The sequence below is a fragment of the Aquarana catesbeiana genome, linkage group LG03, assembly GCF_042186555.1.
Source record: "Aquarana catesbeiana isolate 2022-GZ linkage group LG03, ASM4218655v1, whole genome shotgun sequence".
In the NCBI taxonomy this organism is placed as follows: Eukaryota; Metazoa; Chordata; class Amphibia; order Anura; family Ranidae; genus Aquarana; species Aquarana catesbeiana.
In genome coordinates this window covers 208,660,629-208,681,739 of record NC_133326.1, presented here as the reverse complement: position 1 = coordinate 208,681,739, position 21,111 = coordinate 208,660,629, and the positions used below count along the sequence as shown (strand labels likewise).

Genomic DNA, 21,111 nt, shown 5'->3' with positions numbered 1-21,111 from the left:
GCATTCCCATTGATTTGTATAGGGATAACAGTTCCTGAATGCTTTTATTAACAGAAATGGATAAGGCACTTTTTTGTACAATATTTATTCTAATTTATATACTGTATGCTGAATGGGGGTTCCAAGATGTTTCGGAGTTTGGACAGGTCATACTAGTTCTGAATGGTGTATTGATATGCTTCTGAACACCTATCAAGGTGTTTTTGCATTTCCATTGATTTGTATGGGGAGAACAGTCCTTGCACCCATGCTGCACACTGACAATATTTATTTTTTTATACAGTATATGCTGCATGGGGGTCCCAGGGGGATGTCAGAGTTCTGACAGGTTAAACTAGTTCTGGATGTTGTGTAGATGTGCTATAAAGCAGACATTATAAAAAGGTGGTTATTACTGAAAACTTGCCTACCATATTTGCTAGCTGGGTTGACAGGGATTTTAACTTAACTTAAAAAAAACATTAGCAATAAAACCCTACCTATTTTCCTATATTTACCAATTTATTCGTATAAATAGTTATCCACTAAGTAGGTTTAACTGTACGTTATCAGCAAACAATAATGGTTATATATGAGAATAGTTCAATATAATATAATAGTTCAGCCGCTTCACTGCTCTTCCCACCCATCCAGACTGACATGGTTCCAATTAGAGCCACTACAACCATTTAAATGATTTATTTATTTGTTAAGTCACTTCTTTTTTCCTATGAGCTAAAGTTGTAAGTATACCATGATTATTAAACCTGCAAAGTAACCAGAGCTTGCTTTTACCACTAAATAAAAACTCAAACCCACATTTTCACTGAATAATCATTTATTAGAAAGTATTATCAAAATATAAAAAGACACAGTGGTGGTTATTTACGAAAGGCAAATCCACTTTGCACTGAAAGTGCACTTGAAGTGCAGTCACTGTAGATCTGAGGGGAAGATCTGAATTGATGGGAAGTTCTGCTGATTTTATCATCCAATCATGTGCAAGCTAAAATTATGTTTTTTATTTTCCTTGCATGTCCCCCTCAGAACTACAGTGACTGCACTTCCAAGTGCACTTGCAGTGCAAAGTGGATTTGCCTTTCGTAAATAACCCCCATTATGTTTTTATGCAAAGAAATGTGTGCAGCCTTTAGGGCAAATCCCATCTGAATACCAGATAAAATGATAACGGTTGGCAAACTTGTTATTCACATAACAGGTTGGAGTCCAATAACTTAAAATATTTAAATTAGGATGTGGGTCAGAGGTCCTCATGTATATTTATAGATTCTTGTGCTGCATCAGATGCCACATTCTGCTGAGTAATGGTTTCTTCATCTATGGAGTAAAACAAATGATAGCAAGAAGGTTAAAACATTATATACAATATTCTCACAATTGTGCAGTAAGAGCGCTGCTGCTATGTGGTAAATAGACATCAAAATGTTGATTTGTTAAATAGTATGAGGAAGTATAACTGAATTATGAACAGCTGTGATGAAAGATTCCCACCACTAGTCCACTGTGTGCGTTAAAAAGCCTTTATAAAACAGAAGGTATTTACATGTAATCGCCTCCATTACAATCATTAACTAGTAAGGACTCCTCATTTAGGAACAGTTGGAGGGAGCATTTAAAACATTACTTTGTCACTTGTCCAACTGTACATCCAATACACATACAGCCTGATATTAAAAAGCCATCTACTTCGAACTGCATACAGCTGTTTCAGGCTTATTGGTCATAATCAGTGAAAAAGTATAGGAACATGGGGACCTGGGGTACTACAAGAAAATATAGCCAGACAGGTAATAGTAAGAAACAGAAAAGCCCTCTAGCGCCATTATCCTTTTTCCTAAATGTGTGAGAATGTCTTGAAGCGGTTAATATATTTCATTAACCGCCAAAAATCAATCAAAGCCAGATCTTTGTTAACCACTTAAGGACCAGCCTCGTTTTGGAATTTAGGCGTTTACATGTTTAAAACAGGTTTTTAAGCTAGAAAATTACAAAAAAAACAAAAATTGTGTCACTTTTATTCCTATTACAAGGAATGTAAACATCCCTTGTAATAGAAAAAAAGCATGACAGGACCTCTTAAATATGAGATCTGGGGTAAAAAAGACCTCAGATCTCATATTTACACTAAAATGCAAAAAAAAAAAAAAAAGTATTTTAAAAAAATTACATTGAAAAAAATGTGCCTTTAAGACTGATGGGCGGAAGTAACATTTTGACGTCGCTTCTGCCCAGCAGTGTCATGGAGACGAGTGGGCGCCATCTTAGCCTCACTCGTCTCCAGGCACAGCAGGCAGACAGACACGATCACCTCTGCCGCTAGCGAAGGCTTCGGTAAGCGACGGAGGGCACCGGATCGCGGCGGGAGCCCTCTCCCGCCACCGATAAGTGATCTTGCGGCCATTCCGCCGCAGAGACCACTTTTATCTTGTAGCCGACCGCCAAAAGAAAACATGGATACCGGGGTTATGGCAGCTAGCTGCTGCCATAACAATATCATCCACCGCCAAACTTTGGACGTACATCGACGTGCGGCGGTCGGCAAGTGGTTAAGCACATGTACAGTGGGGAAATTATTTGATCCCTTACAGATTATGTAAGTTTCACTTACAAAGAAATGAAGGGTCTATAATTTTTATCATAGGTGTATTTTAAAAGATAGAGACACAATATCAACCAAAAAAAAACAGAAAAAACATGATACAAATGCTATAAATTGAGTTGCAGATCAGCGAGTAAAATAAGTATTTGATCCCCAAGCAAAACATGACTTTGCACTTGGTAGCAAGCACAGAGGTAAGGTGTTTCTTGTAATTGGTTACCAGGTTTGCACACATCTCAGGAGGGATTTTGGTCCACTCTTCTTTACAGATCTTATCTAAATCCTTAAGGTTTCTTAGCTGTCGCTTGCCAACTTGAAGTTTCAGCTCCCTCCATAAATTGTCTATAAGATTAAGGTCTGGAGACTGGCTAGGCCACTCCATGACCTTAATGTGCTTCTTCTTGAGCCACTCTCCTTTGTTACCTTGGCGGTATGTTTTGGGTCATTACCATGCTGGAAGACCCATCGTCAGTGTTCTGGCTGAGAGAAGACGGTTCTCATCCATGATTTTACAATACATGGCCCTGTCAATTGGCCCTTCATTGCGGCAAAGTTGGCCTGTACCTTTAGCAGAGAAACAGCCCCAAAGCTTAAAAAGTGTTACTAAACCCAGAACCTGCATTCACTATATCTGGTCTCCCACAGTACACAAAACATGGAAATGTAGATATTTTAGTAAATATAAATTGATAAATATCTTTTCTCATCAGCAGTATATAGCAGCCTTGTGACTTCACCTCAGTTCCTAGTAAACCTTGTAGGAGGCGTTTTCATACTGCACTGATCCTCTGTCCAGACAGTGCTGATCACATGCACCCTTCCAAGAAAAAAAAAAAAAAAAAAAACTCTCTAGCAATACACACCAAACTGAGCATGTGCAGCCCGTCCACTGGCTCTGTAAATATCAAGTTATTTTTTTTTGAGACAGTGGAAGAGGAGGATCAGAGGGACAGGATCAAATAGTCTTTATACACAAATCAAAGTATTAACCGTTTAGGTTCCACAGTGAGTAAACCAAGTATATATATATATATATATTTTTTTTTTATTTATATTATACATACACACAAAAAATGTAGTCATCCATTTAGGCCGATACATATTCTACATATTTTTTGGTTTAAAAAAAAAAAACGCAATAGGCGTATATTGATTGATTTGCGCAAAAGTTATTGAGTCTATAAAACTATGGGATAGATTTAGGGACTTTTATTTTTTATTGATAATGGCGGCGATCTGCGATTTTTAGCGGAACTGACATTGTGGCAGACAAATCTGACCCCAAATTACACTTTCTGGGGGCCAGTGACATTATTACATTTATCAGTGCTATAAAAATGCACTGATCATTGTAAAAATGACACTGGCAGGGAAGGGGTGAACACTGGGGTGCGATCAAAGGGGTTAACTGTGTTCCTTCAACATGTTCTAACTGTAGGGGAGATGGGCTGCCAGGGACATGACCGAGATCACTGTTCCCAATCGCTGGGAACAGTAGATCCGATATGTCCCTTGTCAGAATGAGGATCCGCCTTGTTTACAAAGGCAGATCCCCATTCTGCCTCTGTACTAGGCGATAGCGGGTCACCGGCGGACATAGAGTCTGCCCGACCCACGGGCACTCTCCCACAACGAGCGCGCGCCGGCAGTGCATGACCTCCCGCAACTGCACGAGCCGCCGTACAGCTACGGAGATTCGCGCAGGAGAGGCAACCTGTCACCGTATAATGACGGCGGCTGCTCGGCAGCTAGTTAATGTTTCCACCTCCATGCTTGACTGCAAGGATGGTGTTCTTAGGGTCATAGTCAGCATTTTTCTTCCTCCAAACTCGGTGAGTCAAGTTAATGCCAAAGAGCTCAATTTTGGTTTCATCTGACCACAGCACTTTCTCCCAATCCTTCTCATTTAGATGTTGCTTGGCAAACTTCAGACAGGCCTATACATGTGCCTTCTTAAAGAGAGGGACCTTACGGGTGCTGCAAGATTTCAATCAATGTCGGCATATTGCGTTACCAATGGTTTGGTGACTAATCTCAAGGCAGTTGGGAACCACATTCACAGGCTCCTCCCGTGTAGTTCTGGGCTAATCCCTCACTTTTCTCATGATCTTCCTTACCCCATGAGGGGAAATCCTGCATGGAGCTCCAGACCGAGGGTGACTGATGTTTATTTTGTATTTCTTCCATTTGCGATTAAGTGCTCCAACAGTTGTCTCCTTCTCACCAAGCTTCTTGCTGATGGTTTTGTAGCCCATTCCAGCCTTGTGCAGGTCTACAATCTTGTCCCTGATGTTCTTTGACAGCGCTTTGGTCTTGCCCATGATGGTGAGGTTTGAATGGAAGAAGGATTCTGTGGACAGGTGTCTTTTATACACAGAATGAATTGTTGTTAGGAGCACCTTCTTAAATTGACAGGACTTATTTGTGTACCACATGAGCACATACTGTAGCCAGTCTGTGGGAGCCAAATTATTGTTGGTTGGTAAGGGATCAAATATTTATTTTACTCACTGAACTGCAACTCACTTCATAATATTTTTATCGTGTTTTTTCTGGGTTTTTGGTTGATATTCTGTCTCTATCATTTAAAATACACCTATGATAAAAATTATAGACCCTTCTTTTCTTTGTAAGTGGGATCAAATAATTACATTTCCCCACTGTACCTTCTGACATTTAACCTTGATCTCTTATGTGCACAGATGTTACTTTTAAACACTGGCTTTGACATTTGAATGCAGTTGAAAATTCAAACTCAAAATTACAGCAAAGGCCTGTTTTGCCTTTAATCCGAATAAAATATCAATAGGACAGACTCAAAATCTGGAACAGCTGTGCATGGAAACCAATCAGCTTCAGTCTTCCAGTTTTAAAACTTAACTGAAGAAGCTGATAATAGAAGCCGATTGGTTACCATTTACAGCTGCTCTAGATTCCATCTGCTCCTGTTCTGATAAATACCCTCCTCTGTGTCAAAAGAAATGCAATATAGTCCCAAAACTGGGAATCAATACCCATGTACATAAGGTCAATGAAGTGATGAGGAAATTTAGCAACATAATTAAAGTTTGCACAAATATTACCTGTCTTTGTAGGAGCTACACACTGTCCGTCCTGTTCTTCAAATCCTTCAGCACAAACACATTTATAGGTTCCAGGGATGTTTATACAGGCCTCGTTCTCTCTGACACATATTTTCTCATCACTCTCACACTCGTTTATATCTGTATGACAAAAAAAAAAAAATTATGTGTATAATATATATATATATATATATATATATATATATATATATATATATATATATATATATATATATATATATATATATATATATATATATCTATATATCTATATATCTATCTCTTACCCTTAGCAACAAAAGCTGTCTTTTTAGGGATTACCAAAGAAATTCTACAGACAGACAGTCTCAGTCTTTTTCTCTATCTCTCTCTCGTAGATGCAAGCATCATGGTGCCTCTTTTAGTGGATATTGGTGGTCTCTCATAACTTTTGTAACTGATCATCTTTAGTTCTCCTTTACTTTTCTGTTGCCCATTTGCTGCTTTACATCTACAGCTCTACATATGTGGACTTTTTGCACATTTTATTTGAACTTTTTTGCACATATTTACTTATTTGCACTTTATAAAATTGTCATATGGTATTATGTATAAAAAGTCTGTATGCAGCGCTAAAGAGTAGGAAGTAGATGAAGAAAAAATGGTGAACAAGAGGTGAACGAAGGAGCTGAGACCCTCACACCAGCTTCAGTGTATATTCATAACACACCACCGTGCACACATCTATTCTTACCAGAAAGCCATAAAAAAAAAACAAAAAAAAAAAACACAGCATATAAGTGTATGGCACATCCAATATCTCCTATAGGCAGCGTCATCCACTTTCACACAATGATCAGCAAAAAAGCTCTCAGGGCAAGGGATCCTCTGCAGCCTCCACTCCCCAATGAAACATAGGACTTTAACTCCGGTCACAGTCAGTGAAATGAATACATACACACCCCATAAAAGAAATAAAGAACTGATAGCAGCCATTTACCACGTGATCGCTCCGTCAAAGGACGGGTCGATCACTTGTAAACAAACCGGCGTCACGTCCGGTTCCTCTCTCACCTCTCTGTACCAATCGGTAGAGTGTGAGAGGAGAGGGGAGAGATCGGTGGCAGCAGCGTTGGGGGCTGGATCTGTAGTGCCCACAGCGCTGATGATATGTGCCCTTTCCAGCACTCATCCACCCATGCTCAGCCATCCATACTCATCCATCCATCCATGCTCAGCATACTCATCCATCCATCCATGCTCAGCCATCCCATCCACCCCCATCCATACTCGGCCATACCCAGCAATACCCAGCTGTACCCAGCCATACTCTTTCCTGCTCAGTCATCTCATCCATACTCAGGCATCCCCATCCACGGCTCATCCATCCAATTCATGCTCATCCACGCCACATCAGTTCTCATCCATGCCACTACAGTGCCTCACAAAAGTGTAATAGGTAGTCAAATTAGATTTAAAACTTATGCCCCTAGAACACCTGATGGTGCTCCCTGGATGTTGGGCCTCTCTATGTGGCCAGGCTGTGGAAAAGTCTCACACATGTGGTATTGCCATACTCAGGAGGAGTAGGAGAATCTATTTTGGGGTGTAATTTTTGGTATGTACATGCTATGTGTTATAAATATTATGTAAATGGACAACGTTGTGATTTTTAAAAAAATGCGTTTTCATCCTCTTTACACATTTTCCAAAAACTTGTAGAAAAAAAAAGACATTTTCAAAAGACTCATTATGCCTAAGATTATACATTGGGTTGTTTTCTTTCCTAAATGGAGTCATTTTTGGGGCGTTTTCATTTTCCTGGTGCTACAGGGCCTTCAAAAGTGTAATAGGTAGTCAAGAAATTATACGTGTAATTTATGCTCCAAGAACGTCTGATGGCGCTCCCTGCATGTTGGGCCTCTGTATGTGGCCACTCTGTGTAAAAGTCTCACACATGTGGTATCGCCATACCCAGGAGTAGTAGAATGTGTTTTGGGGTGTAATTTGTGCTATACATATGCTGTGTGTGAGAAATAACCTGCTAATTTAACATTTTTTTTTTTCACAAAAATCTTGATTTTGCAAAGAATTATGGGAAAAAATTACAACTTCAAAAAGTCACCATGCCTCTTACTAAATACATTGGAATGTCTACTTTTCAAAAAGGGGTCATTTGGGGGTTATTTGTACTTTCCTGGCTTGTTAGGGTCTCAAGAAATAAGAGTCAGTGCATCAGGTGTGATCAATTTTCAGAGATTGGCACCATAGCTTGTAGACTCTATAACTTTCACAAAGACCAAATAATATACACCGATTTGGGTTATTTTTACTAAAGATATCTGGCAGTATAAATTTTGGCCAAAATATATGAAGAAAAATTAGCAAAATATAATTATAACAGAAACTATGAAAAATGCATTCTTTTTTTTTTTTTTTTTTTTTACAGAATTTTCGGTCATTTTCCTTTTATAGCGCAAAAAAATAAAAAAAAACCAGCGGTGATTAAATACCACCAAAAGAAAGCTCCATTTGTGTGAAAAAAGGACAAAAAACCAAGTTAGACTTACCGGTAACTTGTTTTCCAGAAGTCTTTCAGGACAGCACCTGAGAGATAGCGACTCCACCCACCGGAAACAGGAAACACCTTCTTCCTCCAAACTTTAAAAGGGAGGCGCCTCCCTACCATACCTCAGTTGTAGTAGAGAAGACCTCCGGCCCCGGCTGGAACACATAAACACATACGTTAGTCACAGCATAGTATATACAATACAATAGGGCGGGATGTTGCTGTCCTGAAAGACTTCTGGAAAACAAGTTACCGGTAAGTCTAACTTGGTTTTTCCCAAGGCGTCTTTCAGGACAGCACCTGAGAGGATAACAGAGACTTACCCCCTTAGGGCGGGACAACAGCTTGCAGGACCTTTCTGCCAAACGCCTGATCATTAGCAGATGTGAGGTCCAGCCTGTAATGTTTCACGAATGTGTGAAAACTCGACCAAGTTGCCGCCTTGCAGATTTGTTCAGGGGTGGCACCAGCTCTCTCTGCCCAAGTGGCCGCTAATGCTCTTGTTGAGTGTGCAGAAATTCCTGCTGGAGGAGACACACCTGCATGCGAATAAGCCTCTGAAATGGCTAGCTTCAGCCACCTTGCTAAAGAGATTTTAGAAGCCTGGCAACCTTTCCTGTTGCCTGAAAATAGCACAAACAGAGAATCTGAACGTCTAAAGAGCTTTGTCCTTTCCAAGTAACATAACAAAACTCTTCTAACATCCAACATGTGAAAACAAGTCTCCTTCTCCCCTACTGGGTTGGGGCAGAAGGTCGGAAGTACAATGTCCTGAACACGATTTTGTACTGAAGCTACCTTTGGTAAGAATTTCTGATCTGTTCTAAGTATAACCCTATCTGGGAAGATAGATAAATAGGGTTCCTTAACTGATAAAGCATTAAGCTCACTGATCCTGCGTGCAGAGACCATGGCAATCAGAAACACAGACTTAAAAGTGAGATATCTGAGTGGCGCTTCTTCCAAAGGTTCAAAGGGACTCCTTGTTAGAGCCTGGAGGACTATCGACAGATCCCATTTGGGAAATAACTTAAGTGGTGCTGGTCTGGATCTCGTAAGGGATCTGAAAAATCTGGTTACCAACGGATCTGAGGCCACAGATCTTTCTAGGAACACTGCTAGCGCAGCCACCTGTACCTTCAGGGTACTAACTGCTAGTCCCTTGTCAGCACCAACCTGTAAAAATTCCAGAATGGTAACAAGACTCCCTGGGTCCTGGTCAGATGAATTACACCATGTATTGTAAACCTTCCAGACCTTGGAATAGAGATTTCTAGTCACCCTTTTCCTACTGGATAATAGCGTTGAGATTAACCGGTTGGAAAAACCTTTGCTCCTTAAGAGCTGCTCTTCAGATACCAGGCTGTGAGCGCCAAAGTGCCTACCTCTGGGTGATTTACTGGTCCCTGAAATAGTAAATCGTGCCTGAGGGGCAGATGCCAATAAGGCCTGACCGCCATTTTCAGAACGGTTGAAAACCAAGCCCTTCTTGGCCAAAAAGGCGTGATTAGGACAACCGGTACCGTTTCCCTTTGAATTTTTCTTAATACTAAGGGAATTAACTGGAATGGGGGGAAAGCGTAGCAGAGATGGAATCTCCATGGATACGCCAAGGCATCTGTTCCTAGTGACCCGTCGTGATTGCTTAGGGAAAAAAATTGCGGAACCAAGGCATTCTCCTTTGAGGCGAACAGGTCCACCTCTGGTAGCCCCCACTTCTCGACAATCATGGCGAAAACCTCTGGGTTCAGCGACCATTCTGCTTCCCGAATGGGGTTTCTGCTCAGGAAATCCGCTACCTCGTTCAGGGATCCCTTTAGATGGACTGCTGATAAAGACAGCAAGTGTCCTTCTGCCCAACGGAGAATGCTCATGGCTAGTACTTGCAGCGATTTGCTCCTTGTACCTCCCTGCCTGTTTATGTAAGCCACGGCCGTGGCATTGTCTGTTAGTATTTGAACATGCTGGGCCCGAAGCCCCTGAGCAAATGACTTCAGAGCCAAGTCGATCGCCTTGAGCTCTCTCCAGTTTGAGGACTTGGTCGCCTCTTTCCTGGACCAGTTTCCCTGAGTGAAACCCTTTTCTAGGTGGGCTCCCCAACCCCAGGAACTGGCATCGGTTGTCAGCCTTTTTTCGATTGGAAAGGCCCAGACTAACCCCTCCGATAGGATATCCTGCCTTCTCCACCACCATAGTGACCTCTTCACTTGGGTTGGAACTCTTACCTCTGAGTCTAGGGATTCCAAATTGTGATCCCAAGATCTCAGAAGAAAAGCCTGCAGATGTCTGAAGTGTAGTCTTGCCCACTGAACAGCTGGCATTGACGAAGTCAGAACACCCAGGGCTGACATGACCAATCTTACCGTCAGCTGCTGGTTGGTCTGCAAAAAAGACACTGTATCCTGGATTTTTCCTTTCTTCTCTGAAGGAAGAAAAATTTTTTGGTTTACCGAATTTATTATATACCCTAGAAACCGAATCTCCTGAGATGGTTCCAGGGAAGATTTTTGGAGATTTAGGATCCAACCTAGAGACTCCAGATGGCTGCATGCTCTGCTTAAATTGCTCCTCAATTCCTCTCTTGAGGGGGCGAAAAATAGCAGATTGTCTAAGTAAGGAATTATTGCGATTATTGCGGAGCTAGGGCCTCTGCCATTACTTTGGTAAAAATTCGGGGTGCGGATGATAGCCCGAAGGGTAGGGCTCTGAATTGCAGATGCTGAATTCTGCCTTCCAACCTTACCGCCAACCTGAGAAACCTCTGGGACTGGGATGAGATTGGAATATGCAGGTATGCATCCTTTAGATCCACTGACGCCATGAAACAACCTGGAGTCAGAACATTTCTGGCGGTGAAAATTGAGTCCATCTTGAACCTTCTGTATTTGATGGCTCTGTTTAGTGGCTTTAAATTTAGAATTAAACGAAATCTTCCTGTTGGTTTTTTTACCAGGAAGACATGTGAATAGAAGCCCTCATGCCATTCCTCTGGTGGCACTGGGATTACTACACCCTGTTGCATCAGTTCCTCCAGAGAGGATTTCATGGCCAGGGCCCTTATTGAATCTCGAGGAGCATTTGTTACCAGAAACCTTCTTGGGGGGCTTCTGGAAAACTCGAGAGTATAACCCTGCGAGAGTGTGGTCAGAATAAACTGATTTGTAGTTATCACTGACCACTGCGGAAGAAACTCTCGTAATCTTCCGCCGACCCGCAGAGATGAGTCATTGTGAGTTTTCGGCCTGTGAAGGAGGACGGAAGAGAATTCCGCCTTTGCCCTTCGCCTTTTGCGCGGACCAATTTTTTCTCCTGCCCTGAAACTTATTTTCCTGCTGTTGCTGTTGAGTTTTTTTGAGGTCGAAAAAGATGTTTTGGGGTCTGCTTTTTCTTTTTGACTGGAAAGGACTTCTTATCGGCAGTTCTGTCTAGGATATTATCTAGATCAGGGCCAAAAAGAAGGTCACCTGAAAAGGGAATACCACAAAGTTTACTCTTTGAAGCTGTATCACCTGGCCAGGTTTTTAGCCATAAAGCTCTTCTCGCAGCATTTGCTAAAGCTGCAGACCTAGCTGACATTTTGATAGCTTCAGCCGAAGCATCAGCAATATAAGCAACCGCAGAAATCAGGGTAGGAAATGAATCTAAGATCTCCTGCTTGGGGGAATCTGCCACTATATGAGATCCAAGTTGGTTCACCCAGTATTCCAGATTCCTGGCTACACAGGTTGTGGCCATTGCTGGTTTTAAATTGCTCATGATTGATTGCCATGATCTCTTGAGCAAAAGATCCATGCGTTTGTCCATTGGATCCCTTAGAACACCCATGTCTTCAAAAGACAGGTCTGTGGATCTTGAGACCTGTGAAAAGGCCGCATCCAACCTGGGCACCTTATTCCACACCGCAGAAGGGTCCTCCTCAAAAGGGAAGCGCCTTTTGTGGGCTCTGGAAAAAAAGGGCTTTTTCTCTGGATCTTGCCATTCTTTAGTAATGGCGTCAGAAATGACCCAATGAACCGGAAATGTTCGCCCCTTAGGCTCATTTAACCCTGCATACATGCGGTCATGAAGAGATAACTCCTTCTTTTCCTCACTTAAGCCAAGTGTAACATGGATAGCCTTAAGGAGTCCGTCTACCTCCTCTAGGGAAAGCTTAAATTTGGAAGGAGCCACCTCCGCTTCTTCACCCTCCTCCTCCGAATCTTTAACGGAAGGAGTAGGGGACTGCTCTTCCCTGATAGAGGGGCCTTCAGGTAAAGCTTCTACCATGGGGAAAGAAATAGAACCCTGGGAAGCCTCAGAAGTGGATGGCTGACTAGCAGCTGGATTAACTAAAGAGTAACGAAAAGTCTGAATCGTGGAGTATAGTTCCTTCTTTACAGAGGCAACCAGATCATCACAAACCGAAGCTGATTCCTCCTTAACTAAAGAAGTGATGCATGTACTGCATAAGACTTTTTTCCAATTTTCTCCCATTTTGGCCCTGCAAGAAGGACATCTCTTTTTTGGGTCAGAGCTTTTAGCCTGTGAGAGAAAAAACAAAAAAGGGAAAAAAACCAGGGGACCTTTTAGTGAGACCCGGTCTCAGCTACACAAGAATCACCCACAGGTGCACCAAGAAGAAACCAGTCAGCCTCTAGTGCCCAGACAGGCCCCTTGCCACTAGGGGGTAAGAAAAAAGAAAATAGACCAAACCCAGGAAAAAGGAAGAAAGGCAGACTTAAACTGCTGCTCCTACCTGAGCTTTACTGGCGCCTGTGCCTGTCCCCACTGCTGCAGACGCTGAGTCCTCCATCTCTGGTATGCAGCTCCTCACTTGTGGCTTCATATGCCGCTTCCGGACTCCCATAGTGCATCTGCACCAGACCGGAAGCGGAAGTAGGCGCCAGTTCCTGTCCTCCCTCCTCCCCCCTTGCATCCACGCCGGAAATGACGCTTCTGCTGACCCAGTGACCCGCCTTGTCACTTCCGCCGCGCCTGCCGGCCAAAAAACATGGCGGCGGCGCACGCGCACCGCCGCTCCTACGACCGTGCGGATCACCGGGTCTACGGCTCTCACCGAGCACCAGGAGGGGAAGAGGAGCCCGATTGCTACCGCTGCAAAGGCTTGGGTAGGCCGGGAGGACAGCGGGTCTCCTAAAGGAGGAAAAAAAGAAAAGGAAGCCCTGTCTCCCAGGAGCATCTGAGAGACCTTGACTCCCCTTCAAAAAGATGTTCCCTCCGGGCCGGAGGAAACACAAAAACTGAGGTATGGTAGGGAGGCGCCTCCCTTTAAAGTTTGGAGGAAGAAGGTGTTTCCTGTTTCCGGTGGGTGGAGTCGCTATCTCTCAGGTGCTGTCCTGAAAGACGCCTTGGGAAAATTTCATATAGGTACAGTGTTGCATGACTGAGTAATTGTCATTCAAAATGTGAGCACTGAAAGCTGAAAATTGGTCTGGTTAGGAAGGGGGTTTAAGTGCCCAGTGGATAAGTGGTTAATGTCAGCTGCTGTTATTTTTTATGTACCCCACTATTTGAGCGTGAAATTCACCCCCTGTTATTTACCATATAGTATTATGTAATCACTGTTTTGTGTACATATATAGGCCTTCATTTGGTATATGCGTTTATTAGATTTAGGTTCGCATCATATATAGGGCAGCACTTATCTTTGGATTTAACCCCCTGTACTACCCAAGCATTACCTTTTCCTGGGATTAAAGTGGTTAAGGAAATTATTAATTATTTAATTAATTAACATAACCCCCTACAAACCCAGTAAAATTGTCTTTATATTATTGATTAAAGAAGATGAAAAGGCACCAGTTACTGCCAAGTTCAAAATAAAATCTGTCCATGTTGACATGCAGAAATAATAGGATTTTTTCGTTATACTTACCTGTAAAATCCTTTTGAGTACATCATGGAACAGAGTTAGGTTAATATTCATTACCTATTGGGTTATACGCCATCTCTAGGTGAGTGGACACTGGTAGACAAAGTCTTAGACAGGAAGTGATCCCCTCCCAACAGGAAGTACATCAGTTTTGTAGCAAGCACTGAATCCTCAAAAAAAAAGGGGAGGGATCACTGTGTCCCATGATGTATTCAAAGAAAAGGATTTTAAAGGTAAGTATACATCATAAGACACAGAGTTAGGCTATTATTTATTACCTACTGGGACATCCCAGAGCAATTGCCTTGAGGGGGGCAGACACTCTGCCAAACAATAGCCATCAGACCTTATACGGCAGCACACTGCGGCCGAAAGTCAAATCCTCGGCTGCTCGAACATCCACTTGATAACATTTTGTAAACGTATGCACTGAGGACCAGGTAGCAGCCTTACAACTCTGAACCACAGATACCTGATGGCGAAAAGCCCAGGAGGTTCTAATACCCCTGGTAGAATGAGCTCTCCTAAAAAGGGAGGAGCTTTGCGTTTCAGACCATAGGCTTGAATGACCAATTGACGGACCCAATTGGCAATGGAAGCTTTGGAAGCTTCCTGACCCTTCTTGGGTCCTTCTGGTAAAAAAAAAAAGGAGTCTGATCCTCAGATCTCCACAGATCTAGACAAATAAATCTTGACCTCCCGGACAACGTCCAAGGAATGCAGTCGTCTCTCTTCCGCCGAACGAGGCTGAGAGAAAAAAGAAGGCAAAATAATGTCCTGAATTAAATGAAAGGCTAATATATGGTAGACGTTCCAGCATTAGCAGGCCTTAAAACACCGTTGCTCCGCGGAGCCAGAGGACCTAACGTCACCACACTCTCAGCTGATCGGCGTCGGCTGTGTTTTTTAACTGTGTTTTACCCTGCTAATGCTTTGATGTCAGTTGTCCATTCATGGATTAAAGCATTTTAAACTACTGCACAATGAAGCGCCTCTTTTTCTTTTAAAATATACCATTTCCTGCTACGAGTGGTCTTGCTGGAGCAGCTATTAGAGGACAGTGTTCCTGATTGCCGCCTCTGAAATTTCAACTACCAGGCGTGGAGAGAAGTCTGTCTCTACTCAAAGACCAGCTGTTCCTGACCCTGAGAGGAGTTTTGTTCAGGCTCGCATGATCTCTGTGGTGGGGATCCATCAAATCTGGTAAGCAGCCCCCTTTTCCTATTTCTGCACTGTCTTAGAAGATCCATAGAAGATTTACTGAAGATTTAAAGAGGTTTATGATACCATCATTTTCCATATGAACTATAATTTTTTCATTTCTTTATATTCACATTACTATTTGGTTTTGAGTAGCGCACTGAACTTTTTCTTTAAATGAAAGGCTGACACAACTTTTGGAAAAAAGATGGAACAAGCCGTAACACGACCCTGTTGTGGTGAAGGATCAAGTATGGTTCCCTGCACGAAAGGGCCGCCAACTCCTTCACCCTTCTAGTCAAGGTGATGGCCATCAGGAAGGCTAGCTTGCGTGACAGCAAGTCTAATGGAATTTCCTCGATAGGCTCAAATGGTTGTTTTTGTAACAGACAGCACCAAGTTCAGGTCCCAAGGACACATAGGTGACCTAATGGGGGGAAGCAAACAAGTTGCCCCCCAAAGGCTTTTGGAAGACTACTGAAAGGGCCGAAATCTGACCTCTGATTGTACTCAAAGTGTATCTGATTTCCACAGCTGACTGTAGAAAAGAGAGAATTCTCCCATATTTCTGAGGATGCCATTCTATGACTACACACCAAGCAATACAAGTCTTCCAGACCTTATGATAGATCTTCCTACTGACAGTTTTTCTAGCATTCATTAGGGTAGACACTACTGGTCCCGAGATGCCATGGTCCTTCAACACCCTTGCTTCAATAACCATGCCCTCAAATTTAGAGACTGTAAATTGGGGTGGAATATAGGACCTTGAGACAGAAGATCGGGGCGACGTGGAAGTGTCCATGGCCCGTCTATTTCTAATCTCACAATCTCCGGGAACCAGGGCCTTCTGGGCCAGGCTGGTGCCACCAGAATGTCTGGAACCCCCTCTCTCTGAATCCTGCTCAACAAATGTGGAAGGAGAGGGCTCAATTGGGGGAAAGCATAAACCAGGGAGTACTTGCTCCATGGAACTACCAGAGCATCTGCTCAAATTGCCAGAGGATTCCTTGTTCGGGACACAAACTGCTGTAGCTTGTTTTTGAACCTGGATGCCAATAGGTTGACCTCTGGCCATCCCAAACACTGGCAAATTTCCTGGTACACACCTGGGTGCAGGGACCATTCCCCCCAGGCAGATCTGCTGGTGGTTGAGACAATCTGCCTTCCAGTTCTCTACTCCCGGGATACGGACTGCCAATAGAAATCGACATATGTCCCTCTGCCCAGGCTAGTATGTGGTTCACCTCCTTCAGAGCTGAACAACTCCTGGTACTGCCTTGGTGGTTTATATAGGAAACCAAATTTAGGGTTCCTCTTGTGTTTATAGGTCAATTCCTCTTGTCTTAAATTAAGCTTAATTGCCTTGATCCATTGATCTATCGTTGGCGGGTATTTTGATATCAATTTTTGTAATATAAGTTTACGAGCCATAAAAATAGTTCTTAACCACATCACATGCATTTCAAATGGGAGAGTATCTTCCGGTAAAATCCCTAACAGCGCTATTTTTGGATCAAAATGGACCTGCATGGAACCTAAAAAATTGAAAGTGTTAAATACACCCTCCCAGTAGCGATGCAGTTTGGGACATCGCCATAACATATGTATAAGTGTACCTGTATCAGTGGTACATTTTGGACAATTTGGTGTAACTGCTTTACCCCAAGAGTATAGCTTTTAAAAGTGGTATAATGTGCTCTGTGAATGATAAATAGCTGTGTTAAGCACTGTGAAGAGAAGGATACCTCAAATAGATTCTTCAAAGCTTGTTCCCACTCCTCAATGCTAAGTGTCTCTAGATCCCTACACCACCGCCCAAAACTACCCACTTGGGGATTAGTTCTAGCTGCCATTTGTAAAGAAGAATATATACTCTCTATAAAGTTCCTGTTTAGAACGTTAAAAAGTTAGGATCGATGAAGGATTAGATTTTAATAAAAAAGACCTTGCTTGACTCTGCAGAGCATGCCGTAGTTACAAATATTGAAAAAAAAAAATGTATTAGGCAAATGATGATATCGCTCTGCCAGTTTATCAAATGGTTGCAAAACCTCATTGTCAAAAAGTTGACAAAGAAGCAGAATTCCAGCCTTCTTCCATAAATCAAAATTTTCAAGCTTCTCGACCTCAGGCAATTGCAGGATTATCCCATATGTGCATATATTGAGTATATTCCCTCATATTCTGTATCTTGTTGAATAGTCCAGATCTTATGTATTAAATCAAATGTAGGATAGCTACGTATACTATTTACTCAGCTTTGTATTGCGGTTTGTACCCCCATTGCAGAGGTTTTATCTTTAGTTCTTATTAAATCGTGAAGATAAGAAATGTGAAGATGGACAGCAATACAAGCACTTTATTAGAGCGGGAAGAGTTGTAACATCTGCCAGGGTTTTGCTGCAATATATACCCTGACTAGGGAAACTTCCTTACTTCCTGTTGTGTCCCACAGGCAAGAAATGGTAGGAAAATCTCCCTACCAGGAACACAGACATTAATGAAAATTCTAACAAAGGTTCTTTAATGTGTCATTAAACCGACAAATTGTATTTTTAAGAGCATAAAGTGTTCCTTTATGATTAAATATCTTGCTGGATTCGGCCTTTCCCATGGGACTTCTCTACTGTCAGTGGCAACAATATAGTAGCCGATCCTCCTGGCTGCTACGTTGCCACTCTCACTGTGCATGCACAGACATCTCCTTTGTTTCCCCATTCACTTTCTACTCTTCTCTGGAAGCCGCCCCATGTGACTCTTTTTGGTCGACTTCAGGGGCGGCTCTAGCAGGTTGACTGACAGATGCCTGCTCCAATGCTGCCTGTCTTTTTGTCTTCTCTGTACACCCAATCAGCCACTTTCACCCCAGTCTCTTCCTCTTCCAGCTGCATCTACTTCTCCTGTCTGCATGTCAGTTGTTGCCAACAAGCTCAGCTAGATTGCCCTGTCCCTGCTACCATTGGCCAAGCAGCATCTGAGGTGAGAGGGACTGGTACCATATGAACAGCATCTGTGGGGAGAGGAAGATACAGGAAAAGGTGAAAATTGTCTGAGCAGGGGGCTGAGCAGGGAAACAGATTTCCTAGGAGCCTCTGTCAGGCTCCTTACAGTCCTGTTCTCTGCTCTTACTGCAGTTTTTTTTTCTCCTTTTGGCTTGCTCCACCCCTTTTATCGCACAGTGCAGTACAAGCACTGTGCACTATTCACCTAACAGCATTCTGAAGCACTAAAAATGCTATTTATATTATTTATTTTCATGTGATCTAAATGCTTTTTATTGTTAGATTTTATGATGATAGCGCTTTAACCCGTGGCCACTGGGATGGTTAAAATCTAACAGCAATTATTCTCAGGAACATCACTTCTTGTTGAAAAAAAATATATACTTGCCTGAAGTGCCCCAACTCAGATCTTAAAAAAAAAAAATAAAATAAAAAATTCTGTCTGGGTCCTGGAGCCCAGAGGCCTTGCAGAGCTTTGGATGGGATAAAGCCTCCATCCCCAGGTCCATATCTTGCTTAGTAGCCAGATCTCAAAATTAGTATCAACTGTCCACAGGCCTTTACATATGTGAGCTGACCAAGGCTGAAGGCTTCCTAACTCTCCATGCTGTGAAAGCCCGCTTCTGGGCGTAACGTTGACTGCAGACAGAACACTAAAAAGGAACATGTGCTTTTTGTTTTGGGGAACTTGTAGGGTCACACTTAGTCAGGAACTGATATAGGTTTAGTTAGTGGCTTAGACAACCAGATGTTTTATTTTATACTGTGGACTTGCGGTGCAGAACTAAGTTTGGACTGTTCCTGGGTGCCTCTGCCTCATTCAGGGTAACCACTGTTACTACCAGCTGAGCCTGTCCCTTACAATGTACACTGATCAGCCATTACTTTATGAAAACTGATCGGTCAAGTGAATAATATTGATTATCTCATTACAATGGTAGTCGATGGGATATATAAAAGCAGCAAGTAAGAATATTGTCCTTGACCTGTTGAAAGCAGAAAAAATTAGAATTGCAGATTGTTGTTTAAAGGGCTGAGTAACTGCACACAGGTCAGTGTGCCCATGCTGACCCGTGTCCACAGCCAAGCACACCTACAATGGACAGGTGAGCATCAGAACTGGACCACGGAGCAATCCACATACCTGGGGAAGAGATGGCACCAGGATGCAGTATGGGAAGAAGGCAAGCCAGCGGAGGCAGTGTGATGCATTGGGTAATGTTCGGCTGGGAAACCTTTGATCCTGCCATTCATGTGGAGTGAATATAAAAAGGTGACCATTTGGAGTGCGGCTGTCCAGCGTTTGTTTCCCTGCCATTCATGTGGAGTTACCCGAAATGTATCCCCTCCCTAAACATTGTTGCTTACTAAGTATACACCTTCATGGAAATGGTATTCCCAGATGACAGTAGTCTCTTTCAGCAGGATAATGTATCCTGCCATGCTGCAAAAAATGTTCAAGAATGGTTTGAGGGACACAATAATAAGTTTGAGGTGTTGACTTGGCCTCCAAACTCTACAGATCTAAATCCAGCAAGCATCTGTGCTGGAAAAACAATTCAGATCCATGAAGCCCCACCTCACAACTCACAGGACTTAAAGTGGCTGTAAACTCTGAAAAAATAAAATAAAAAAGGTGTGAATGGGGAGCAGGTGTGTTAAATTTGGTGTTATCGCTCTCACTCTCTCATACTGGTCACTGGAAGTTCAACATGGCACCTCATGGCAAAGAACTCTCTGAGGATCTGAAAAAAAGATTGTTGCTCTACATAAAGATTGCCTAGGCTATAAGAAGATTGCCAAGACCCTGAAACGGAGCTGCAGCATGGTGGCCAAGACGATACGGCAGTTTAACTGGACAGGTTCCACTCAGAACAGGCCTTGCCATGGTCAACCAAAGAGGTTGAGTGCACGTGCTCAGCGTCATATCCAGAGGTTGTCTTTGGGAAATAGACATGAGTGCTGCAGCATTGCTGCAGAAGTTGAAGGGGTGGGGGGGTCAGAGTGTCAATGCTCAGACCATACGCCGCACACTGCAGTAAGTTGGTCTGCATGGCTGTTGTCCCAGAAGGAAACCTCTTCTAAAGATGATGCACAAGAAAGCCCACAAACCGTTTGCTGAAGACAAGCAGACTAAGGACATGGATTACTGGAACCATGTCTTGTGCTCTGATGAGACCAAGATAAACTTATTTGGTTCAGATGGTGTCAATCGTGTGCGGCGGCAACCAGGTGAGGAGTACAAAGACAAGTGTGTCTTGCCTACAGTCATGCATGGTGGTGGGAGTGTCATGGTCTGGGGCTGCATGAGTGCTGCCGGCACTGGGGAGCTACAGTTCATTGAGGGAACCATGAATGCCAACATGTATTGTGACATACTGAAGCAGAGGATGATTCCCTCCCTTCGGAGACTAGGATGCAGGGCAGTATTCCAACATGATAATGACCCCAAACACACCTCCAACACACCTCCAAGATGCCCACTGCCTTGCTAAAGAAGATGAGGGTAAAGGTGATGGACTGGCCAAACATGTATCCAGACCTAAACCCTATTGAGCATCTGTGGGGCATCTTCAAATGGAAGGTGGAAGAGCGCAAGGTCTCTAATATCCACCAGCTCTGTGATGTCGTCATGGAGGAGTGGAAGAGGACTCCAGTGGCAATCTATGAAGCTCTGGTGAACTCCATGCCCAAGAGGGTTAAAGCAGTGCTGGAAAATAATGGTGGCTACACAAAATATTGACACTTTGGGCCCAATCTGGACATTTTCATTTAGGGGTGTACTCACTTTTGTTGCCAGCAGT

General features: G+C 43.0%; 1 protein-coding gene across 1 annotated transcript in view; it reads right to left on the bottom strand.

The window, feature by feature from the left end:
* Positions 1–799: 799 nt before the first annotated feature.
* The window catches only part of CRELD2 (cysteine rich with EGF like domains 2), a 58,582-nt gene continuing 38,270 nt past the window's right edge, over positions 800–21,111 (bottom strand). Inside the window, exons 9-10 of the mRNA XM_073619728.1 lie at positions 5,683–5,823; positions 800–1,317 (exon numbers count right to left, since the gene is read on the bottom strand). Of these exons, the coding sequence (XP_073475829.1) occupies positions 1,241–1,317; positions 5,683–5,823 (218 nt within the window). The 3' untranslated portion in view covers positions 800–1,240. The remainder of the gene's footprint in view (positions 1,318–5,682; positions 5,824–21,111) is intronic.